The sequence below is a fragment of the Lotus japonicus genome, chromosome 1 (assembly GCF_012489685.1).
Source record: "Lotus japonicus ecotype B-129 chromosome 1, LjGifu_v1.2".
Classification (NCBI taxonomy): Eukaryota; Viridiplantae; Streptophyta; class Magnoliopsida; order Fabales; family Fabaceae; genus Lotus; species Lotus japonicus.
This window is the reverse complement of record NC_080041.1, coordinates 72,052,054-72,079,108: the sequence shown is the minus strand read 5'-3', so window position 1 is coordinate 72,079,108 and position 27,055 is coordinate 72,052,054. Positions and strand designations below refer to the sequence as shown.

Below are 27,055 nucleotides of genomic sequence, written 5' to 3'. Positions count from 1 at the left end.
TAGACATCATGTTATGTAAATGCTTTCTTTAAAAATCTCAAGTCTCAACTCTTAAAGAAATCTCCAATACTAGGTTCTTAATTTTTACACCCTTTAATCACTATTATAAGTAAAAAATTGTTTTTTAGATTCATTGAATAAATAATGTATATGGTCATTAGTATTAGTAAAAGCTAATACATTATTTATTCAATGAATCTAAAAACAAATTTTTTTCTTATAAAAGTAACCGAAGGGTGTAGTTCTTAGCACTATTCATGTGGACTCGTACTGCCACATGTGCTAAAACAATTATTTGCAGATTTTGCTCCAACCATGAGTTTTTAGTTCTTAGCACTATTCATTTGTTTTCACAATACCATTATATTAATATTTTTATTTCCATGTAATTTTGATTTAAATTTAGATATTAATTCAATACTTAAATTAAATATTATTTGATGAATGAGAGAGAAAAAATTAATTTTTTTTTGCTAAGTACGCAGAAAGTAAAACTCAGAGAGAGAGATGGAAATAAAATTAGGTGGAAATGAAGTGTTTTGAAATGAGGTGTGTATATAACTATATATCACTGTTGGTAAAACTCCTTATATAAGAACTAGTTCTTATTTTTATGAACTAAGAACTCCATGTCAACCCCTTCAATGATTAAGGACTCAATTCTTAGTTCTTAACTCAGAAATAATAACTGAGAACCTTGCATTGCAGATACTCTTAGGTTATTTTATTTTGACTTTTGAGTGATGATAAACACTAACAACATTCACTTTAACATTTTTTTCAATATTTTTTCATCGGTTGTAATTCATGTGAGCTTCACAAAAGTATGAGGTCAACATCAATTTAGTGAAACAACATTTTTTTTTAAAAGCCATGAAAAATATATTGAAAAGAAATACAAGGGGTAATTCAACCCAATACAAGTAGAAAGAAAAAAAAGAAAAAAAAAAGAGATGAACAAAACTTAAAGAAGTTTAGATCTTCTACTTCATGTATACCTACCCCCATCTTGCAAGAAAGATATCAGAAAAAAATGCATCATTAAAACCTTACTAAGAAAAACCCCTTAAAAAAATATAGTGAAGAAAAAATATTACAAATTTTTCAAAATCTAGATGACACTCTTCCAAGGAGAACTAGAGCCCGAAACATGAGAAACTAAATCCATAGACCAATGCTTCAATTCCCTTCTTAATCTGCCAGAAGATGACCAAAACAAAAGCCTTCAACACGAGTTCATCCATTAGGATATATTGCAGCATGAATTCAAATCTCAAACAGCCTTATACCCACCTCACGATTAACAATTCCCACATATCCTCCAAAACAAATTTTCCAACTCTAATTAAAAGCACCTTCTCCTTCACGTAGCGAAGGCAGCAGAACTAAAAAATCCCTCACATGTCTGACAAGCAAGCAAGAGGCTCATTAAACTATTCAGAAATAGCATGACTAAAGAGTGAGTTTTCTTGGCCTTCATTCACAGCCATGTGGACAACATGACATTGAGTGATTGTATTATGTATATAATGGTAATGCAATTTAAGTGTAGAATAACCAGCATCCAATCAAAATATACCACCTAAGAGAAATAATTAAAATAGTTTATAATTTTGGACAGGTCTCCCCGACATGCCCTTGGCGAGACCTTATGGTTAAGGAAATACAAGTTGGCGAGTGTACTTACATATATGTAGGCGTAGGAAATGGACTCAGATAGGTATTGGACTGTTAGTCAGGCCCATAGAACATAGACGAAGCCCATGTATAACATATTAGGGTTAATGTAACAACCCCACTATAAAAGGCTAAAGACTTCACTGAATACACAGGTTCTCATTTTTACTTACATTTTTTGTGTTTGTGGCTCGGAACCCTAGACCATAAACCCTCCGATTTGGGGGCTCTTGACCATGTAAGAACACTTTGTGGCACCCATCGTGGGGTCGACGACAACACCATCAGTCCCACTAGAGTGAGAGCTGGCTGGATTTACCAGAAGCGTGGTTGCCGCGAGATTAGCGACAAATCAACACGAACCACCACCACTGCCTACTGCTACCAGACAACCGAGCATGGCAGCGAATGTTGGTGGGAATCCAGGTCTACAGGAGATCTTGGATAGACTCGACATGATGCAAAGAGCCAACGAGGCTTTGCAAACTCAGGTGACGGAGTTGACGCGTGGCAAGACGGGTCATCAAGGATCTGACTGCCACACAGTAACGGCGGTGGTCAACTTCCAACCTTTTTCAGACGAAATCGCGGAGGTGGAGATCCTGGAGCATGTCAAGACGCTCGTTCTCGAACCTTACTCAGGAGCCACAGATCCAAAAGAGCATTTGGTTTACTTCAACACACGAATGGTAATCGCTGGAGTTAACGATGCAGTTAAGTGTAAGTTGCTTCCATCCACCTTCAGGAAGTCTGCTATGACGTGGTTTACCACTCTCCCGCCAGGTTCAATCGCAGACAAATGGTGCGAGTTCCACAGGATGAATGAGCATGTAACTGATTAGTGTTGGACTCTGAGACATGAACTAGAGCGCTTAATCAAGAAGGGTTACTTGCTGGAATTTGTGCCGGACACTGAAGGAAATAATGAAGTGGCACCAGTGGAAGAGGAAGATTCAGATCTCGACGATCCATTGGGGCGGATCTGCAGTATTTCAGGGGGTTTTAGCTGTGGAGGCGAAAATCAGGGGCATAGGCAGGAATTTCAGAAGGGGGTGACTATGATCTAAAGGAATATAATTTGTACGAAAATTTCAATTCTTATCAAATAAAAAATTTGCTAAAAAAACACATAGGTATTTTGGTGTGAACAAAAAATTAGTTTGAGTGCAAGAGATATTTAATAAAAGCATAAGAAATATAAGATTAATTTGGGTGCAAGAGATACTAACCAGCTCATAAGTATTTTGTGAGAACAAAAAATCATGATCAATAAAAAGACTATCTTGTAGATAATTGAAGAGAAGAACCACAAAATATCTCTTCCGCACCAAAAAATTATCAGCACAAAAGTGCGTCTACCTTGTAGATAAAGATGAAACCTGCAAAGTATAAATAATTTATTAAGATACATTCATAGTTAATATCGTCAAACATATAGTAAGATCAAACATATACCTTCACACTTGAAGGCTGAAGTTGTGCTCGTCGTTGTTTCATAGAGTAAAAATCATCAATTATCATATCGCTGCTATATTTTTCAGGAATTTCCTTTTCAATATAAACAACCATGTAATCAGTGAGAAAATCATCTTCCATCTTGTTGCACAACCTTGTTTTTATAACTTTCATAGCTGAAAAAACACGTTCAATGGTTGCTGATGATACAGGAAGAGTCAAAACTAACTTTTGACACAATTCACCAATAGTGGACAAATTCTGAAAATTGACATCTTTGATCACATCAAATTCATAATGTTGCAATTCATATGGTAACTGAATCTTTTCTTGGCCAGAAAAATCCGAAGGATAGAATTTCTCAACAAGACTGCAAATATGCTCAACATTAAATGACTTGAATGAATCCTTAGGATCTAAAGCTGTACTCAATTTAAGAAGTTCAGTTGCTTGCTCATTGAACCTGTTATTCAATTCTTTCAACTGATAATCAATGACAACATTAAATACATCATTACGGTAATGGTGCTTTATTGTCACTTTATCCTTTTGACGACGAGATCGAATTATGTCAGAGAAAGAAGAGCACATGTCTGGAACATCAATAGATCGACTATCACAAAAAGATCTAACATTTTGTAGAAGAGAATCCCAACCAAAATCCCTTAACTCTTGAATTAATGATTTTGTGGTAGACACCAAACAAATAACATTCAAGATGTCTTGAGTCTTTTTTTGTAAAGCTTGACAAAGTTTGTCACAAATTCCCATAAGTTCTTTCATTAAGTGTTAAATGAAAACAAATTCAAATGACATCAATGATTTGAAAGCATAAGTGGCATCACCTCGTTGAGAATAAGTAGATCCTTCAATGGCCAAGTCTTCAAGAACCGTAGTTGTTGCATTATACAATCGTAAAAGATGGGTTATTGAATTTAAGTGGGAACTCCATCTAGTGTCACCGGGTCTTTGTAGTGTGCCTATTTGATTTGCCCCCCTTCCTGTTTCAATCTCATCATTTGCAACTAAATGTGAAATTTCATTTGCATAAGCAGCTTGCAACTCATCATTGCGTTTACAAGAAGAACCTACAACATTGACAATCATATTCAAGTTTTGATAAAAAGCATGAACATCAACTACTTCTTTAGCCGAAGCAACGAGAGCAAGTTGTAACTGATGAGCAAAACAATGTACATAATATGCATGAGGACATTCTTTAAGGATCAAAGCTTGTAAACCATTCCACTCTCCACGCATATTACTAGCCCCATCATATCCTTGGCCCCGAACACTTTTAATGTTGAGATTATGGTGAGATAATATAGAACAAATTCCTTCCTTAAGAGTATGTGAAGTAGTATCTCTCACATGTATCATATCCAAGAAACGCTCCTTAACATATCCATTCATGTCAACAAATCTAATGACAAGAGTCATTTGCTCCCTCTTAGATTCATCACGAGCTTCATCAACAAGTAAACAAAATTTTGCATCACCAATCTCTTTACGAATATCACTTTGCACCTTCCTTGCAAAAATATGTAAGATTTCTTTTTGAATAGTGGGTGATGTGTACTTTGCATTTTGAGGGGCATTTTCCAAGACAACTTCATCTACTTCTCTATTATAAGAAGCCAAAAGTTTTATCATCTCTATAAAATTGCCCCGATTTTTAGATCTCACACTTTCATCATGCCCTCTAAAAGCACAAGCTTGAAATGTCAGCCATTTAACGGCATCCACAGAAGCTTTAAGACGCATGCGATTACATGAAATTTTTTGTGAAGTTTGCTTTGATAGAACTTTATCAATATGACAATACTGATTTTTGAAATCTTCACAACATTTAAGAGCAACATTATGAGATGAATTAGGACCGTCTCCTACATGAGTTAAAAAAGAACAATCTTTTCCACTATTTACTTTTCTCCAATTTCTAAATCCTTTTGAAGTGAAAGGACTTGATTTTTTAGAAAATAAATAGCAAGGAAAGCAATAACAAGCATCCATTTCAGGCGAGTACTCTAACCAAGGAAAAGTTTCAAACCAACGAGCTTGAAATCGACGATGTTGATCTTGAAAAACTGTAAGAGAGAATAATAATAGTTAATTACTAAAAATAGAAATAATAAGAGATGTTAATATGATATTAATAAAAAGAAAAATAGAGAATGTAGAGTACATACCAGAAAATGGATATTCATCCATCAAAAATTGATACGGTCCAAACTTTATATATGCTCTTCTAATTTCATCTTGTTGATTAACAGGATAATCCAAAATTCTTGGACGCTTTCCAGGATCACGAATCAAAGCATCAATATTCATTCTTTCTTGTTCAATCCTCAAAGCTTTTGAAGGAGGTGGTTGGACAAGTTGCTCTACGGTTGATTGTGTTGGTTGTCCAACTTCAACGATATTTGAAACATTAATATCTATTGAAGTTGGTGAAACAAGTGAAGGTTGTGCTTGTTCATCATCTCTCTCTTTTCTCTTAAAGAAAAAATCAATAGTTTTCTTCTTCTTCATTTTTCAAGCTAATAAAATAAACAATTTGAGTAAAACAATAGAATGTGCAAATAAAAAATGAATTATATAGTAAATTGATCACTAGTGGAACAAAATTGATTATAATAACACAATACATGACTTTGATTATAACTTCGAAGTTCTTTCTATATTTAATCTTTTTCTTAACATTCAAATAAACAATTAACACTAACAAATTCATCAAAAAACAACAAATTAAAGCAATAACATAACAAGAAGGAAGCAACGAAATCAAAAACTCTTTATTGAAGGCTAAATCTTAAAGGGGACTTTTTACAAACACTTGGTGTGCATATATTTTATCACTTTTTTTTCAAGCAAAACACAAGCACCACAAATTCAATCTCATATAATCAGACCAATTAAGCAACAAAAAAGAGAATTGAACCAATAAATTTGAGTTTGAACACATGAAAATTTGAATTTCCATAAAAAGTGATATATGAAAAAGTAATAGCAAGAAAGAAAGTAGATTATAGAGAGGTTCTAAATGTTGTACCAGCAAAATCTCTTGTTCTTTCTTGCTTTGTTTGAGTTGTTTCTTCAATGTCTTAAATCCAATTAGACAATGAAGTTTTATTCTCTTTGCCTTTGGCCTTTTCCCTTGTTTTTTCCTTCTCTGTTAACCACGCTTCTGTTTCTTTATTTTTAAATTGTAGTGTCTTTGTTTTAAATTGTACTAGTGTGTGGGACCCACATATGTGTTATTAAAAGAAGAAAAAAAATATAAGACTAGGTGCTCACGTGCAGACCTGCTGAAATAGATATAAGAAAAGAAGAGGTGTCGTGTCCCATGCTATGTCCACTCACTCACATGCTATGTCTAATGTCCCATGGGGTGACTACATTCAGCTTCAATTTTTTTCCCTTAGAAATGTTAGGAAGCCAGGGGTGACTAAGCACAGGGAAGTCACCCCTGTGCTTCCGCCACTGGCGAAAATGTATCAGCCCGAAAGAGGTATTCGTGCATGGTCAACTCGGTGCATGTTGGGCAACATGGCTTTGATCACCCAAACATCACTTTCACACCAAAGGATTTCGAGGGAATAGCTCCACACGAAGATGATCCAATAGTAGTTTTGTTGAGGATAGGGGGGTATGACACTGGGCGAGTGTTGCTGGATCAAGGAAGTTCAACGAATGTCATTTATGGAGATGCTTTTGAAAAGGTAAAGCTAGATTCCGCCAGTCTAAAGCCTTACAGTGGAAGCCTAGTCGGTTTTGCTAGTGAGAATGTGGCTGCGCGAGGATGGCTGGAGCTTGAAAATATTTTCGGGAGAGGCGAGAACGTGAAGCGGGTTCAAGTCAAGTACCTAGTCATTTCCTGTGTCTCGTCCTACAATGTCATCATAGGGCAAAGGACCTTGATCAAGATCGTAGCGTGCATCTCTACGGCGCACCTGACAGTAAAGTATCCACTCAGCACTGGAAAGGTGGGAGTGGTGAAGGTGGATCAAGCGGCTGCGAGAAGGTGTTATGAAAAGAGTCTCGAGCTTTATAGCATTTTTGGAGAAAAGGGGGCCAAAGAGGGCCATCGAATCTTCGAAGTTGGTCCCGACAATGACCCGTTCTTGGACCCCAAGGATGATTTGAGGGAAGAGGTCGCGCAACCAGTGGAGTCACTCAAGGACCTATAAATGTAGCGGGACGCGTGCTTAAGGTCGAGACCGCTCTGAGTTAGGATCAGGAGACTCGTCTGGCGAAACTCCTTAGCGAAAACTTAGATTTTTTCACTTGGTCAATTAAGGATGTGCCTGGAATCGACCCAAACTTTATTTTCCATCAACTTGCCGTCACCCAGGGCGCGAAGGGGGTCACACAAAAGAAAAGAAAAATGGGTGAGGAGAAAATAAAGGGAATCCGCCAAGAAACGAACAAGATGCTGGAGGCGGGATTCATAAGTGAAATTAAATACCCAACATGGTTGGCGAATGCCGTGATGGTAAAAAAGGCAAATGGTAAATGGAGAATGTGCACGGATTATACGAACTTAAACAAGAACTGCCCCAAAGATCCCTACCCGCTCCCAAGCATCGACAAGCTTGTCGATGGAGCTTCAGGTCACGCCTTGCTAAGCTTGATGGACGCATACTCAGGGTACAATCAGATCAGGCTGCATATAGAGGATGAATCCAAAACAGCTTTCTATGGCAAGAAGGCCAATTTTTGTTACAAAACCATACCTTTCGAACTCAAGAATGCGGGCGCGACCTATCAACGGTTGATGGATGATTTTCAACAAACAGATGGGGCGCAACATGGAAGTATACGTAGATGACATGGTGGTGAAAACAATGTCCGGTGGAGCACATGAGGTTGATCTCGCCGAGGCATTTGGAGAGTTGCGGAAGCACAATGTCTGTTTGAACCCAGAAAAATGTACTTTTGGTATTCAAAGTGGAAACTTCTTAGGGTACTTGATCTCACAAAGGGGAATTGAGGAGAATCCAAATAAGTGCAAGGCTATCAAGGAAATGCGCAGCCCAGTGAATGTGAAGGAGGTCCAAAAGTTGGCGGGAGGAATTGCAACTTTATCGCGATTCCTCCCTCATTTAGGCAAAAGGTCCGCACCTTTCTTCAAGTGTCTCAGGAAGAGCACGACTTTCCAGTGGACATCTGAGTGTGAAGAGGCTTTCGCACGACTGAAGTTTCTTTTGTTGACACCACCCGTTTTGTCAAAGCCAAATGTGGAGCTTCCACTGATACTCTATTTGGTAGTGACAGATATAGCGGTGAGCACAGTCTTGGTTCAGGAAGTTGAAGGGCGGTAAAGCATAATTTACTCCGTCAGTAGATCTTTGCAAGAAGTTGAACTGAGTTATCAAAAAATTGAGAAAGCAGTGTTTTCCTTGATCACAACGGCAAGGCGACTCCGTGCTTATTTCCAGTCTTGCCAGGTGGTGGTGCGCACTAATCTACCCCTGAAGCAAGTTTTGTGGAAGCCAGATTTGGCGGGACGTCTAGTGTCCTGGTCAATGGAGCTAACAGAATGTTCTGTGACGTACAAGCCAAGAGGGGCGGTCAAGGGACATGTCCTGGTGGACTTTGTGGCGGAATTGACATCCGCCGCTGCTCTAGAGGAGGAAGTACCCTGGATTTTGTTAGTTGATGGGTCTTCGAACACAGCTGGCAGCGGGGCGGGAGTCGTGTTGGATGGACCTGGTGAAATTCAGATTGAGAAATCACTAAAGTTCGAATTCAAGGTGACGAACAACCACGCCGAGTATGAGGCTCTGATTGCGGGGTTGAAATTAGCCTTGGATGTTGGGATAAAAATGTTGTCAATCGGAAGTGACTCGCAAGTTGTGGTCAAGCAAGTGTTGGGAACTTCTCAGGTGCGAGACGAGCAACTGGGAAGATATCTGGTGACTGTTAAGCAATTGATGTCCTGCTTTGTCAAGGTAGACATCGAGCACGTTCTACGAGAGCAAAACACTAGGGCGGATGTGTTGGCCAAGCTAGCGAGTACTAGAAGGCAAGGAAACAACAAGTCCATAATACATGAGACTCTGTCGGGACCCAGCGTTGATTTCCTATCAATCATGGTTATTGACGACCCGTCGGACACGTGGATGGACCCAATTATGAAGGTTTTGAATCATGAAATAGATGCAAGTGCCATTAGCCGAAATCTGAGGCGGGAGGCAAGTCACTACACTTTGGTTGTGGGGCAACTTTACAGGCGGAGCCACACACACCCGATGCTAGCATGTGTGCCTGAGGATCAAGTCGAAAGGATAATTGGCGAGATTCACGAAGGGGTGTGCGCAACGTATATTGGAGCTAGATCTTTGGCCGCCAAGGTCATAAGGGCGGGATTCTATTGGCCTACCTTGAGAACTGATTGTAAAAGGTATGCCAAAAGGTGCGAGAAGTGTCAGCTTTTGCCAATTTTCACAAAGCCCCCCTAGAGGAGTAAACCACTATGGTGGCCCCTTGGCATTTCTCCATGTGGGGAGTTGACTTAGTTGGGCCATTCCTAGAAGCAAGAAGCCAGACAAGGTTCATTCTCGTCATAGTTGACTACTTCACGAAGTGGATTGAGGCTGAGGTCCTGACAAGCATTGGAGCCACCAAGATCACGTCATTTTACTGGAGGAAGTTGGTGTGCAGATTTGTAATTCCATCAGTCATTGTTTCTAACAACGGCACACAATTTGCGAGTCGAGTTGTCAAACAGTTTTGCGAGGAACTGGGAATTCAACAAAGATTTTCGTTAGTGGAACACCCTTAGACAAATGGTCAGGTGGAGTCTGCAAATAAGGTTATCTTGAAAGGACTGCGCAAGAAATGTGGCGAGTCAAAGGGGACATGGATATATGAATTGCTAGTTGTTATATGGTCCGTTGGGAAATCCGCAAGTGTACGAATCTACCCTTAATTATCGAACCACAGGGATTGTGAGTGAATGAATTCGGTTAAAGCCTTGAGTATGAAGGTTTGTTTTATTGAAATAAAGATACTTCGAAGTAGTAATAAGGAAAAAGGAATTGTTGTTACTTTGTTGTAGGGGTGTACGCGGGACGGGTTGGGACGGGTTATGCTTGTCCCTCACCCGACCCTAAATGTTAATCGGGCCAATTTTTGAACCCTAACCCGTCCATAGACCCGACTAAACCCGACACGTTCCGGGTTCAATTAAGGACGGGTCACAAGAGGACAGGTTAGGGTTGACCCGAAGGAAAAGCACAATAGGATAGGAACATTCAAATTTTATGAAACCTGCTAATAATTTACTGTGGAAAATTTTATAAAAATTTCATAAAATTGTTAAACTATATAGCAAAAACTCTGGATCCATTTCCAAAAGAAAAATTAAGTATAACAAATGAATGACAATAAATCAAGCTTAAAAGAGATATAGTCTCTGTCAAGGAACTGAGGCACTGGCTCCAATAACTCATGAAACAAGCATCAATTTGACCTACTCAACAAACCAAAATTAATAATTACAAAGTAAATACTTCATTACTGTTACAGTTAAATGTAATATTCATAATAGAAATGTAACATTACATTGAGCACATTCAAACTTACATACATATACCAAAACATAAGTATTTCCACTGGAAGCTACTAGCCTACAATATCAAATTAACAACAGTGCAATTGTAGGTGATTTCCTAATTTGCAGCCATATACAAAACAGAACTGCAACACATTAAATTCCCCTAACTAATTCCCACATATCTAAGTGTTAAAAGATCTGCAGCCATATACAAAAAAAAAACCGCAGCATGCCTTTTCTAATTCCTGCACAAAAAAGAGATAACTATTCAAGTTTCTTTACAAAAAAAGCAACCAATCCAGATTTGGTTGGCTATCAATCAACATTCACAGTTTGTTGCATGTCACTTCCTCCTTGAGACTCAAGAATCTTGGTGGAAACATCTGGAAAAAAATAAGAATAACTTAATTTATATCGAAGTCATATTAATATAACTTAACAAAAAATGAAAAAGAATCAGACTTACCATCAACAATCTTCTCAGTGCTATCAAATTGATCAAAATCCTTATCATCGAAAGCAAGACCACCGGGGTTTAACCAATTCTGAGCACAAACAAGAGCTTCAACCATTCTGGGAGACAAAGAGCTACGGAAGAGATCAAGAATACGCCCACTTGTGCTAAAGCATGATTCAGATGCCACGGAAGAAATCTGAACAGCCAATACATCACGAGCCATGATAGAAAGGACCGGGTATTTTGATGAATTCACTTTCCACCAACCCAATATGTTAAAATCAACACTTTCATCATCTATAACATCCTCATTGAGATATCTCTCAAGATCTGATTTATCTAAATTAGTTTTTGCCCTTTTCTGCTTTTTCCAAGCCCCCACCCTGTTCCCAAAAGAACCTCCAATTAACCCTTTGGTCATGTCATTCAAGGTTGTACCGCTCGAAGAATCCCTGCCATCTACAAACTCCACATGTTCAGAAATTCCTTTTGAATAAAACTTGTGCAAGTCATCTAAGGTGTCATTAACCAAAGTTATCATCTTAGTTGCTAGGTCCTCAACATATGTTTCTTTTAAACTCCAAGTGACATATTCAAGTTTGCACCGAGGATCCAAAACAACAGCAACAAACAGCAAAGGATTGATTTTTTCAACACTTCCCCAATATTTATTAAATTTTTCTCTCATTGAATGTGCCATAACCCCTAAGAGTTCTGAATGATTAGTACTCCAATCTGTCAACTCAGCTTGAATTGCAGCTATTCCATGGAAGCATTTGTTTGATGTTACACACAATGAACTAGAGAAAGACAAAGTTGCTTCATAAAACATTTTTAGAAACTGAACAAATATTCTACCATGATGCCAATCCAAATCAGCAGGTGGACCAACCCTTTTTACCCCCTTTTCATCACCAAACCATTTAACAAAATCTAACTCTTGATCCAAGAGTCTATCAAAAGCTTTTTCAAACTTTACAGCATGTTCCATCATAGTGTAAGTGGAATTCCACCTAGTTGAAACATCTAGGCAAACAAGACTTTCAGACTTAATCATTTCAGCCTCAATGCATTCTTTAAATTTTTTAAATCTTGAGGGTGAAGACCTAACATACCGCACTGCATTCCTAATGCTGTCAATGGATAATTGTTGCTCTTTCAAACCTTCATTCACTACCAAATTAAGAATATGAGCACAGCACCTCATATGCATATATTGACCACCACACACTAGCCCACCTCTAGCATCTAGTTTTTTTTTAAGGTATGTGATCACCCCATCATTAGAGCTTGCATTATCAACTGTGATTGTAAACACATTTTCAATTCCCCACTCTCGTAAGCATTTCTCAATCTCTCTTCCAATGGTTTCACCTTTGTGGTTTGCAACTAAACTAAAGTTTAGAATTCTTTTTTGTAGCCTCCATTCTTCATCAATAAAATGAGCAGTTAAACACATAAGATAAATTCTGGCATGAAGTCCAGCAGTCAGTTGTCATACAAATTCGGATTCTTGAATTTATAAACCAAGACTTCAGCTTTTTCTTCTCATCTAAAAAGAGTTGGTAACAATCCCTTGCAACCGTGACCCTAGATGGAACAGTGAACCTAGGCTCTAATCGATTTATCATTCTGCGAAAACCACGGCCTTCTACAACCTTAAATGGCATTTCATCACATATCACAAACTCAGCCAAAACCCTTCTACAATCCTCCAAGTTATACCCAACAGAATTTGTTCCACCTAGACCATCTTCTGAAATTTTTGGCATATACCCATGAAGTGTCCCCTTTTTACCAACTTTACTAAATATCCATTTGTGAGACCTACGCAAATGTTTGTTCAAAGAATTGGTTCCATGTTTGTTTGGGTGACAACTATATGTTGCACGGCAATGATTGCATTTGGCCTTATGTTCACCTTTAGTCTCAACCAAAGGAAGCTTAGTGAAATGATCCCATACAATAGACTTCCTAGTCTTAGTACCCTGTCCCTCAATTTCATTTTCTTCACCTTCCCCCCCACCTTCATTTACCTTCATTTATTGTAGGTGCAGTACAGTTCATTGTAGAAGGCAAAGTTGACAGATTTGCATTCATAGGAGGGTTTTGATTACGGTAGCGTTTGGAAAGAGAACGGAACAGAACGGAATAGAACAGAACGGTATGGAACAGGACAAGAATGTTTTGTATGCTGTGTTTGGCAGACACATCACAAATAGAACAGAACATAAAATTAATTACAAGTATACCCCTATCATGTTTTAAAACATAAAAAAATTGATTGAGTTGTTTATCAAATGTGAAACGGCTGGAAACTTGCACCAGCAATCTTCATCTTATTATACATGTTTGCTAATTATTCCATTACCTTTTCTTCTTCATTAATATATACATCAAAATAACATTACAATTTGCAGTAGCGAGATTCAATTAAAATAGAATTGCAAGATTCAATTAAAATAGCATTTTCTTTGAAACCTAAAATAGCATTGCAGTAGTGAGATTGCCCCTTTTCTCTCGTGATTAGCAGATCTCATGTGCGCAGTATATGTTTCACAGAAATAAAGATGGAGGAAATGGGGGAGGTGCGTGGTGTATGATCATGGAAAGAGAATTGAAATGGGTGACGGCTGTACAGATGAGATGAGCGTTGAGTGAAAAACAATTGGAAATAATAGAACAAATTTATGGGCAATTTGGTATTTTAATTTAGTGTTCTGTTCTGTTCTCTTCCGTTCCACCCTTTTTCAGGGAACCAAAGTGTCCCGTTCCTGAAGCATTATGTCCTGTTCTGTTCCCTCTTAAAACATAACAAACACGGAACTGAACAAATATGTCCCGTTCCGTTCCGTTCTCACATGTCTACCAAACGCTACCTACAAGTTTCAAGTAAGGTACTTGGAGTTGGAGTAACTTCTTCCATTTTCAGTTAACTAAACCTAAATTATAAAAAATAAAATTGGTATTTGAAACATTTACAATTGGACAGGAAAGAAAATACATGCAAACAATAATAAACAAATAATAGTGAGTGAGAATGGTCTATTACCTTAAGCCTCTCACCACTGCAGTTTCAGATTTTGATCTCAAATCTTCACAAGCAAAGTGTATTCCCAACAATAAAGGTAATTTCCTCCTGCATAAAAGAACCAAAATTTGCACAAGTTAAATTCATTATACTACAAAAAACAATCAACCTCCCAGACAAGAGAAAAGGTTGCCAAAGCTAAACTACTGAGAGCCAGAACAAGCACTAATTAATTCTAAAATAAGCCACCCTTCCAAAGAAAACTCGATCTCCCCTGAACAAGCCAATCCAATACAGCAATCCTAAGAAAAAAAAAATTAACGGTAAATTGATAGTAAATTCCATTTCAGTTCACAAGCATCATGCGAGGAGTGATATTTCTTAAAACAATATCTTTAGCCACATCAAATAATTTCCTAGTATCCATCTAAACAGTACACATCAACATATTCCAAAATAGGAATAAGGAAGTTACGCACTCAGTGAGGATCCAGAGTTCCTTCTGCATTCTGCTAGCATATCCATCTAAAATTGGCACTCCTAAGAATTCTTTAAACAGAGAATAGGACAACCATTCAAAAAAGAGTGCTTTTTTTGGATAAGCAATTAATTTTATTAAGGGCACAAGGGGTGCCACCCTTTACAAAGAGAACCAAAGAGATAAAAAAAATAAAACAGAAACAGAGGGGAGAAAGGGAAGGAAACAGGGGACCAAACCACGATCAGACCAGAGAAGCACCTCATGAAATTAATGATAAAAGCACAATACCTATTGGTGTAGACAGTGGATACAATCTTGTTATTTCAGAAGACTTGATCTTTGAGAAAGAACCGTGGATTGTGGAACCTAGGAAAAAACAGAAGTTAATAAATTTAACCATTAATGGTTTATCATTGACAATAGAGCAGGGAAGCATACTCTACGATGGCGCCATAATCAACGGTGGAAGGTTAAAAGCTTCAATTTTGAAGGACACTGCCATCGTTAGTTGTCACGTTCTTGAAGGAGCACTGAGAAGGAAGGCGCTGTAGGTTAGGGTTGAAGCGTAAAATAAAAACCTAATCTGAATATATATGTGTGAAGACTGAAGATGTGTCTGTGTAGTGGGTACTGTGTAGTCTGTTGCATGGGCCTTTAATCTTTTGGCTGGTGATGGGCCCTTCACAAGGTTGATCAATTTTTTTACTCACTTGTCCAATTTTGTTTCTACTGTAAGTCCGTAACTATGTGCAATAAAATCACACAGAATTCAGAATGTATAAATTATTAAAACATGAATATATATTTATATTTTTTTATATATATTTATATATTCGGGCCGGGCCGGGTGACCCGAGGGTCTACCCGAACTCGTCCCAACCCGACACCGGGTTTAAAGAAGGACATCTCTTTTAGTCCCTCTTTTAAATTTCGGGCCGGGTTGAACCCGGCCCTAATGGTTCGGGCCGGGCCGGGTCTTCAGGCCGGGCCGGGTTTTATACACCCCTACTTTGTTGTCTTGCATTTTGTCAAAAACAATCGGATGTCGAAGCTGATGCTGTGGCATCTGCCTTTGGGTTGCTAGGACATCAGTCCTCTGTTTGGAACGTTACTTGTGGGCCTTGTAGATTTTATGAAGATATATTTTTATAGTTACTTGAGGAACAAGTAACTGTACAGGAAGGGTTTGATTTGTTGGTTGTTATTTGTTGAAACAATCTTTGATAAAAGATTGAGTTTCTATCTTCACGTTTGAATTTCGCAACAATATCTTGGAGATTCAGTTTTGATTTGTTGCTGCTATCTGTTACTTCAGCAAAGCAAACCCTATTGCCCAAGCCACCGCTGCTGAAGACTATAAAAAGAACAAAGACCTAAAGCTTGAAGACCACCAAAGATAATATAGAGATCGAGTGTTTTAGGATTGTTATTGTTCTTTGTTCTTTGTTGATTGTGATCATACCTTGCTCACTGATTCTATAAAGCAAGGTTATGATCTGTGTTGGTTGCATCTGCAAACTCTGATTATTGATTATTTGTTACCAATCACTGTGGCAGTGATTGAGAGAAAGTGAGAGGGGCTCTGTTGGTAAATCTGCAAGTGTACAGATCCACCAGGTTTTAAATATCGAACCACATGGATTGTGAGTGACTAAATTCAGTTTAAGTCTTGAGTATTAAGGTTTGTTTTATTGAAATAAGAGATACATCGAAGTAGTAAAGATAAAATAAACAAAAACTCATAAAAGAACATGCTTTGGGTTCTTGCTCAACTAGTCAATTCAAGCACATCATTCTAAGCACATGTTCTCATGGATCTCTCCTTGATGTTATAGCCTAATTACTCACTTATTGATTCCTCACATAAGCAATTCTCTCATACTAAAAGCTAAGCCCAATTCCTTGTGTACTTAGTCATTTATATGAGGTTTTAGATCATGCAATTTCAGGCCAACAAACCCCAACCCTTCCTCTATTCCTAGTAACCAAGATAGAAGGGGCAATCCCACATCAAGTCCTAGTTCTATAACAAACTTCCGTTATGATTATAGAAAAGCAAAAAGCTAGCATGCATTCAAGCTTAGATTGATATTCAGAAAATGGGATTCAAAGGGAGAAGAAGAACATATGGGAAAGAATTTAACATTATAACTTAAACATGAAAAGTCTCACATGAAAACCAAAGCAATAGAAGAGAGATTAGCCATGCTTGGCTAAGAACATGAACTACAAGCTTGGAAGCCTTCTCTCACTCTCCTTGATGATCCTCTACCTTTGAATTTTATAAAGTATGAAAAGATATGAAAAAATTACAAAAGAAAATGACTAAAATCCTATTTATAGGCAAAATTGGCGTTTTTCTGCTGTGTCGGGCGCTCGAGCGCCAGGCTGATTTTCTTTAGCATTTGGTTTCTGCCTCCCTGGCGCTCAGGCGCCCATGTGGAGCGCTTGAGCGCCCCAGCTCGCCTGAAAACCTCTTAAACTTCATTTTAACTCCTCTTTAATGTCTCCTTCAAGTCTCTAAACCCCTTGGCTTTCTTCCTTCAGCTGTTACAACCTGATTACTTGCTCAAAAAGACTAGAAACAAAGCCAACAAACTCAAAGGTTAATTTGCACAAGAGTATAAAATCAACTAGGAATTAAACTAGACCCCTAAACTCTACTAAAATACTATTAAAGGCCTTATAAAACTATGAAATTATCAAAGCAATACAAAAACACTAATAAAGATGGAAATGCATGAAACACTACATGAGACACAAGAAAAAGACTCAAAACTACCAAGGAAATGACCCTAAAAACACTACCAAATCCGGGTCATCACACCACTATACTCAACGACAGCTCGCCCTCGAGCGTCACTAAGATTAGCTTGCCCTCAAGCACAAAGAATTACTCCCAACACACATGCCAAAAAAGGGATACATTTTCAGAAAACCGGGGGATCAAGTGAATGTAGTTAGTTCCAAGAGCAAGATTCAACAATCAACTTCATGCTACTCTTAGACAAAGAAGAATTAGAGTCCACTATGAGAAGCATTTAGAGCTAATATCCTAGCATGAGACAATTGTTTAGTGCACTGAGCACACAAGCAAGTTCATAGGTTCTGAGAATCATTCCCTCAAGAGCAACTAAAGTTGACAATGCATTATTCAATGAGACTTCAAAAGGGGTATAATGTTGGCTAGATAAGGCACAAGGTAGGTGGTCCCTAAGGAAGACTAAGGTTGCACAAAATTTGAGTGTGGTCCTTCCTGAAAACCAGAGCTTAAAGCAATTGATACTTAGCACACAAGTCTCTCAACCCCCTTTTGTTTCAGAATTTTTTCTTTTTTTTTTTGGAACTCCACCTTTGCACTGGAGTTCATTTTTTTTGACTTCTATTTGGAACTCCATCCGGGCCATGAAGTTTATTTTCTCTTTTGAATTTTTTCAATTTTTTTCTTTGGGGTAAGAGACAATTGCATTTTTAACAAACTAGCTCCATTATGAGTTAAGAACCACAACTCCCCATTGAATCCAACCAATCATCCAACCCAATAAACAAGGTTACAATAGAATCTCCATAAGGCTCAAAAGGGTCGACTAGGGACAAAGATATTATAAAACAAATTCCGAAGTCCAAGAAAACCTACCAATCTAAAAAATGCAAGTCTCATAAAGCTACTCTCAAGGGTGCGAGAAATGAAACACAGAACCAAGAAGTGCAAGTGAGTCAGGATCCTCCAGGGAAATTATATAGTGAAGGGTCAAAGATTGACCCTTGTGGACTCACATCAACTCTATCCTCAAGACAACACTTAGAAGACCGAAGTCTCTCTCTCTTTCCTAAACATACAATCACTCCCCCAAAAGAAAGGACAAAGTATCCACTTAAAAACATTTTCAAAACCAACATCATGTGAGTGAGCAAAACTTGGGAACATGTCATTTGAGTATAAGGAATAAAGACCGAGGTATAACAATGCATGATAAAAAAGGATAAACATAATCTATAAAAGAAAATTATGCTAAAAATGCATGGACTAAATCAGAGTAAGAAAAGAACCTCCTTCCAAGTGATTGAGTGCTTCCAAGTGTTCTCCACTTTTATTTCCTGAAAAACTAACAAAAGAAACAAAAACGTAAAACAGAAAAAACATGGGTTGTCTCTCATTCAGCCCTAAGTTATAGTCTTAGGTAGACTATACTTCAAACTCGTAACTCAAACCAAAAATCATAAACAATCCCCGGCAACGGCGCCAAAAACTTGTTGGTAAATCCGCAAGTGTACGAATCCACCCGGTTTTAAATATCGAACCACAGGGATTGTGAGTGACTAAATTCAGTTTAAGTCTTGAGTATGAAGGTTTGTTTTATTGAAATAAGAGATACATCGAAGTAGTAAAGATAAAATAAACAAAAAATCATAAAAGAACATGCTTTGGGTTCTTGCTCAACTAGTCAATTTAAGCACATCATTCTAAGGACATGTTCTCATGGATCTCTCCTTGATGTTATAGCCTAATTACTCACTTATTGATTCCTCACATAAGCAATTCTCTCATACTAAAAGCTAAGCCCAATTCCTTGTGTACTTAGTCATTTATATGAGGTTTTAGATCATGTAATTTCAGGCCAACAAACGCCAACCCTTCCTCTATTCCTAGTAGCCAAGATAGAAGGGGCAATCCCACATCAAGTCCCAATTCTATAACAAACTTCCGTTATGATTATAGAAAAGTAAAAAGCTAGCATGCATTCAAGCTTAGATTGATATTCAGAAAATGGGATTCAAAGAGAGAAGAAGAACATATGGGAAAGAACTTAAGATTATAACTTAAACATGAAAAGTCTTACATGAAAACCAAAGCAATAAAAGAGAGATTAGCCATGCTTGGCTAAGAACCTGAACTACAAGCTTGGAAGCCTTCTCTCACTCTCCTAGATGATCTTCTACCTCTGAATTTTATAAAGTATGAAAACATATGAAAAAATTACAAAAGAAAATGACTAGAATCCTATTTATAGGCAAAATTGGCGTTTTTCTGCTGTGCCGGGCGCGGCGCTCAACCGCCAGGCTGATTTTCTTTAGCATTTGGCTTTTGCCCCCTTGGCGCTCAGGCGCCCATGTGGAGCGCTTGAGCGCCCCAGATCGCCTGAAAACCTCTTAAACTTCATTTTAACTCCTCTTTAATGCCTCATCTTTACCAAAGCAATACAAAAACACTAATAAAGATGGAAATGCATGAAACACTACATGAGACACAAGAAAAAGACTCAAAACTACCAAGGAAATGACCCTAAAAACACTACCAAATCCGGATCATCAGACTCTCATATTTAGGTTGAGGTTCTAAGTAGAAATACACTGGGTAGATTAGGAAGTGAACTATGAACTGTTGTGTTCATGAGTGTCTGTAATTCTTGAATCTTGAGATAATGGATTTCCTTTCTTTGGGTGAAAACCCTCCAGACGTAGTTGAAGTTTTTCACTGAACTAGGTTACCAATTCTTGTGTCTTGTTTACTTGTGTTTTTGTTTGTTGCTTTTACTGTTAGTCAATTGTCGAACCTGTTGTCCCAGCATCGTGTAGGACATTTGTCCTGTGAGAGAACCGGAATTTCAGGAAAATTAAAAGACAATTCAGATTTTAACATGCTTTGGGTTCTTGTTCAACTAGTCAATTCAAGCACATCATTCTATGCATATGAACTCATGAATCTCTCCTTGATGTTATAGCCTAAGCAACTTACCTATCGATGCCTCGCATAGATAATTCTTTCAAACCAAAAGATAAGCCCAATTCCTTGTGTACTTAAACATTTGTTTGAAGCATAAAGATTACAAAGTTCAGGCCAAAAAACTCCAACCCTTCCTCTATTCCTAGTAGCCAAGATAGAAGGGGTAACCCCAAATCAGTTCCCTAATCTGTAACAAACTTCCGTTATGATTATAGAAAAGCATAAAGCAAGCATGCATACAAGCTTAAATTGATATTCAGAAAATGAGATTCAAGGAAAGAAAAAGATCATGTGGGAAAAAACTTAAGATTATAACTTCAACATGAAAAGTCTTACATGAAAATCAAAGCATAAGAAGAGAGATTAGCCAAGCATGGCAAGAACCTGAATTACAAGCTTGGAAGCCCTCTCACACTCTCCCAGATGCTCCTCTACCTCTAAGTTTAAGTAAAAATGAAAGTGATATCAAAAGATACAACTAAACACCTATTATAGAGTTTTCTGACGTTCTAGGGCGCTTGAGCACTAGGCATTGGCGCTCAAGGGCCATTGCTCGAGAAAGCAATTTTTAGCATCAGAGTGCTGGACGCTCAAGCGCTGGTACTGGGCGCTCGAGCGCCAGCCTTAGTTTTTCCAGCTTCCTTGCATCTGTGTGTTGGGCGCTCGAGCACTTTCCAACTTAACTCCCCTCCAATGCAAACTTCAAACCTCCAAGCCTCTTGGCCTTTCTTCTTCTTCAGTTTCACCTGATTATTCTCATCAAAGCTCAAGGGGAAATATCAAGAATACCAACCATTTAATTGCACAAGGGACCTAAAACTAATGACAATTAACAAAAGACTCAAAACTATACTAAAATGAAACTAAAGTCCTTATAAAACTACATAATTACTAAACTAATGCAAATGCACAAATAAATATAAGAACAAATAAATATAAGAATGCATGAAAAAGGATGAAACGCTACAAGAGACAAAGAGAAAAGACTCAAAACTAACAAGGAAAAACCCTAAAAATATCATATAAATCCCGGTCATCATGGTCTTACTACACGACTCCCCAATCAGCTACTGGCGAGACCCCTTACAAGGTAGTCTATGGGGAGGATGCCATGATTCTAGTAGAGCTAAGTGAAAAGACTTGGCGGGTAGCAATTTTAAACGAAGAGGAGAGTGAAGCTAACTTGAGGGCGAGTCTGGATCTTCTTCCTGAAGTCCGAGAAAACGCACACTTAAGGGAGGCTGTTGTGAAACAGCGGGCATCCAGGAGATACAATGCAAAGGTTGTTCCGTGGCAAACCGAAGAAGGTGATCTGGTTTTACGGCGAAAAACGAGATCGATTGACGACAACAAGCTCACCCTAAACTGGGAAGGACTCTTTAGAGTCCTGAGAAAGGTTGGCAAGAGAGCTTATCACTTCGAAACTTTGGAGGGGCGGCGCATCCCGCGTTCGTGGAATGTCGCCAACCTCCGCTTCTATTACAGTTGATCAAGAACGACGAGGGGCGATAATAAGTCACATACTCTTTTTCCTTCCCGTGAGGGGGGTTTTTAATGAGGCGTCCAAACCATGAACAACAAAAGAAACCACCCCTCCCTCCACACTGTTATGTTTTATCATGAGTTTGTAAAGACTTTAATGACAAATGAATGATTTAAAATGACAAGTCCAAAAGAATGATTTTACAAGTCGATATCTCAAATACAAACAAAATTCTCCATGGCCATCTATAAGGCTGAGAATATGTGATTACGTCATTAAAGACGATTTTGTGCAACGTAAGCTGCATCTCCAAACCTAGGTTGGTCCCGCTAGCTATATGTTGGATAGTGGCCACACTGTTTAGCGAGCTAGGAGCCGCTTTATGTGACTTGGTTGTTCACATCTCCAAACCTGGGATGATCCCGCCAGCTATATGTTGGATAGTGGCCACACGGTTCAGCGAGCTAGGAGCCGCTTTATGTAACTTGGTTGTTTACATCTCCAAACCGGGGTTGGTCCCACCACCTATATGTTAGATAGTGGCCACACAGTTCGCGCTTAGAGAGTCGCGGTAAGAATTGAGGCGCGAATGAAATGACCTCACCGCAATGCAAAATAAGCTAAGTTCTAAAGCCAGTCCGTTGCATCCCAAAATGTTTTCAATTTCAATTCCTTTTCTGTTTACCTTAAATCAAGGATTAATTATCGATGTTTGTTTACTTTGAAGATAAAACCTAAGTTTTCAGAAGGGAACAAAAGATTTATGCTAAAATTGAACATAACATGCAAATATCGTTAAACAAAAATGGTAAACATATGCGGGATGCAGAAAATAAACAACATGACATTAAATTGTTAGGATTACAAAACGATACATCAAAAGCATGAATTAGTCGGCGGGTTCATCCCTGATTGCCTCTTGAACCACAAGAGACTGCTCTTCTGCATGAGTGGAATCGTCAGGAAAACGGGTCTCAACACCTGGAGTGGCGGGATTTTCAACAGCCATCTCTTCAATAATATCAGCCCCTTCGCTATTCGAGATAAGCTCGGCGGGATCGGCTGCAATCAGCTCCTCATCGTTAGTCTCGCTTTTAGAATCGTTAGAATCTGAATCATTAGACCCGACCAACTCTCCATCGACAATCCACTTATTAGCTCCTAAGGCCTTCAAGTTGAATTCAGGGTCAAGAAACCGAAGTTGGCGTTTTGCGTACTTGAAGCCTTCTTCATACTTCTTAAGGGCCTGCCCGGTCAAAATTTCATTGTCAGCATTGGCCTTGGCGAGATCGCCTTGATGCGCTTCAACCTCATCCTGGTGACGAGACCTCATCTCAGCGAGTTCTTCTTCTCTCTTCTTCAACTTCTCCTCTAAGGCAGCCCGCGTGGCCTCCAACTCGTTTTGCAAGTTGGAAACACGCTTTTCAAGACCAGACTTTTTCTCCTCAGCATCCTCTTGAGCCTTCTTTGAGAAAGCTAGATCAGACTTAGCTTTCTTAAAAGAAAGCTTCAATTGGGCAACATCTGACTACAAACGCTCCCGCCCTACATCCTGTGCTTTATAAACTTGGGCAAAGGATATAGTGGGAGACGCGACCTTTAGGCAATGTTGAGCGAGAGCCTCACAAGTCTCATTCATTCCCAGACGTCGAACTGTAGGATTAAGATGGTCTAGGGGAAGGTTTGCAGTTACAAACTGGCGAGACACTGCCATAGGGATGAAACTTTCTCAATAGTTAAGTCTTCAAAGTCTTTCAAGATTCCCGCCAGTTGATGCTCATGGACAACTTGGATGAAGTTTTGGAGGAGGAGGAGGCGCTGACTTCCACAGGTTGGGCCTCCGCAACCTTTGTTCGAGCCCCATTAAGAAATTTCTTCAGATGGGGAGCATGAGTTTCAACAGAGGCACCCCTTTTCCGCTTTCCAGGGGCGGGTTCAGGTGAAGGGGCCTTTTCTACGGTTTCGGTCTCCTTCTTCTTCTCAGTTTTTCTCAAGAGCACACTGACGCTTCCGGAAAGCATCCATCGCTTCGAGGGAAAGGTTGGCGCCACCGATGGCAAAAACAAATACAAGAGATAAAAATTTGAAAGAGAATTGTAAATAAGAACAAACAGAGCTAGGAATTTAGCACTCGCCACTACACAAGTACTCGTCCAATTGGATCTTGGCGGCAGCCTTAATCATATGCACACAATGGAAGATGGGTAGAGTCTCCAGAAACTCGACGACGTGACCTTGGTCGGGGGTGAGCATCTCGTCCACAATTTTGATGGCGGTTTGAGGCTTGTCGGTCCAATAAAAGGGGAAATTGTAGGAACAATCGACATAGGTTGTCAGCTGCGTGAAGTCGGATTGTCAAAGACTTTGAACCAGCGACCATGGAAATGCTTGTGATAATTATTCTTGAAGGCGTGAAAGCGAGCCAAGTTTTTGTACGAGGTAAAGGAAATAAGATTGGCGGCAACGGAGGCCACACCTTTTACCCAATAAAAGGAAAAGAACAACTCATATGATGGCGTGATCCCCGGGCGATCACACAAGATTTCGAAGCTGTAACACCCCGATTTCCGGGTGTCACTTTAGTAACTCAAAAATAAAATAAAGCGGAAAAGCAGGTATTTTTTTTCGTTTTGTTTAAATAAAAAGACTTGTCGAAGTAAAGACTCAACCCAATCGCGATGAACAACGATTAATATACAATATAAGTACAGCTCTCGCTGCAACTAAAAACATCGTCACGAGTGTCCTCAAGTGACGGAATGTAACATCAAGTAACTAAAAGTGTTGCCCAACGGCAAACAAGTGCGACTCATAAATAGAGTCATAAGTTTTATAAATACAGTCCTCCGAAAAGTAAGTCAGCCCAAAACGGCTTCCAAAAAGACTTCTTACGTCCGACTACTCCATGCGATCCCCATCTATGGAGAACCACACCGAAAGCAACCTGTCGGAAACTACCCGGTCCCAAAAGTACAAATGACGAATCAGAGCTATGACAGCAACAACCAGCTCAAAAGACTCTAACCACCCATAACCCACACTACTATCATCGACCCTTCCTCGATCAGTCATGAAGTCCGGGTCCTCGTCGAAGGCTTCAGTAATAGTCATTTCGCTCCGGGTCTTTCCCGCACAACGAATCATCACGAACCGGCTGACGGACGCCTGGACAAAGCCAAGGTGCGAGGGTCAACTCACAGGATATAATAGATAATACAAGCAACATGTGATGAATTAAGGGGTATATATATAGGTTGTATATATACATATAAGTTCTGTATCGTCTACCCTAAGGTATATACATAACATGTTATCATATCTCTAGTAACAACACAATATTCAATATCTCAACAATTCAACGAATAACATGACAAAGTTCACCAATATCAAATCATCAAAATCTCAACATATGAAGTTAGGTGATAAGGTTAGTCAAACAATGTATCGTCCTCCCAACGCACAAGTGTCTAACTAAACAAATGTTCCCTGTCAGTTGCCCTAGGGTAAACGACGATGAAATCTCACGCTTCCATGAAGTCTCACGCTTCAATGGAGTCTTACGCTTTCACAAAGTCTCACGCTTCAGTGAAATCTCACACATTCACGAAGTCTCACGCTTCAGTGAATTTTCGCGCATTCACGAAGTCTCACGCTTCAGTGAAGTTTCGCGTCTTCATGAAGTCTCCCGCTTCAATGAAGTTTCACACCTTCACGAAGTCTCACGCTTCAGTGAAGTTGCACGCCTCCGCAAAGTCTCCCGCTTTAGCGAAGGTGTACGCCTCCGCAAAGTCTCCCGCTTCAGCGAAGGTTCCCGTCTCCACGAGGTCTCCCGCCTCAGTGAAGTTTCTGCTTTCACGAAGTCTCACGCCTCAGTGAAGCTTACACACTTTCACGAAGTCTCACGCTTCAGTGAAGTTCCATGCTTTCACGAAGTCTCACGCCTCAGTGAAGCTTCCCGGCTCATCCTTTGGATGGCTAAATAAACTGCTCAAAGAGCGAAGGAGTACCAATGTACTTGGAAACTTATAGTTCCCCGGCTTATCCTTTAGATAGCCAAACAACAAACTGCTCATCGAGCGAAGAGTACCAACATACTCAGAAACTTATTAGTTTCCCGAAAACATGGATTCGACGACACTTCTCATTTTACAAAACTAAAATCCAAGCCCTAAGCTTTCATCTGACATTGTTATCATAATTTAAAGGGTTCAGATGTTGTTTAATGTATTATGAATTTTCCTTGTAAAATAGTTTCCATTTAGTTTTATCTCTAATCTTATGAGTTTAAAACCCCATCATCCCAAGTAACCCCCAGAGAAGGTCTCGATCCACTAAAATAATAAGGGTCCGAACCTCGATTCGTCCCATCAAACTTTTCCAAAATCTCACGATAAATTTGCATAACTGCCCGTTATCCTCTCTGACGTACAACAGATATATGTGTAATTTCATAATCAAAGTAACACAATCCAACAGTCATGGCACATATATCAACACGTCCTAGATTAACCATTTAGCACATAGCAGGTGAATCAATCTCAAAAACAATTCAAGCGATAAATGATTATCAATTGTCAGTCGTAGCCTCAGAAAACGTTTTTCCCAGTCAAACACAATCAAGTGCATAACAATAAATCAAAGTCGAATTCATCGACGCCTAAAACATTAGCTAGCAAGGTAAGTTGCCCTCACCTCGAGTTGTTCCAGTCTCGCGGTGTAGGTCTCGCTCACAAGCTTGTTCAGTCAATCCCAAAGTTTCCACAATCGAACCTTTGAGCAACAAAGCAATAATGAATCAAACCAAGTCGATACAGTCGAAACATTCCTAACTAATGTTCGACAAAGCTCAAGAAGCTTCAGAGTACAACATTTAGGCACGAATGGAATGACACGAAACCGGCGCCAAAATTTCGACAATTGAAAGAGCTACGCAATGGCTCAGGTCATAGAGACCCAAAAATTATTTTTGGACACGGTACCCAAGCAAATAGGTTTCGGCCACTATGGAAAATAGGGTTTTCGAACTTTTTCTTCGATCTAAATCAATTCCTAGGTATTCGTAGGCGATATCTAGGCCCGGGAAACTCTCAGAAAAATTATCGGGTCGAAAACTGTCGCAGGGGTATTTTGGTCAATATTTTTAGCTCGCAAACTCAAAATCAGAATTTCGAAAAACAAATTAGAT

The 27,055-nt window shown here is 39.1% G+C and overlaps 2 protein-coding genes across 2 annotated transcripts; both read right to left on the bottom strand.

The window, feature by feature from the left end:
• Positions 1 to 3,032: 3,032 nt before the first annotated feature.
• On the bottom strand, positions 3,033 to 3,915 carry LOC130744837 (uncharacterized). Its single transcript, XM_057597001.1, has 2 exons — positions 3,133 to 3,915; positions 3,033 to 3,056 (listed from the first exon to the last, which is right to left on the bottom strand). Exons 1-2 carry the CDS (start codon positions 3,913 to 3,915, stop codon positions 3,033 to 3,035), a joined length of 807 nt encoding a protein of 268 aa, XP_057452984.1.
• Positions 3,916 to 3,921: 6 nt separating this feature from the next.
• On the bottom strand, positions 3,922 to 5,664 carry LOC130744830 (uncharacterized). Its single transcript, XM_057596992.1, has 2 exons — positions 5,322 to 5,664; positions 3,922 to 5,219 (listed from the first exon to the last, which is right to left on the bottom strand). The coding sequence occupies exons 1-2, from the start codon at positions 5,662 to 5,664 to the stop codon at positions 3,922 to 3,924; spliced, it is 1,641 nt and encodes a 546-aa protein (XP_057452975.1).
• Between the last annotated feature and the right edge of the window lie 21,391 nt (positions 5,665 to 27,055).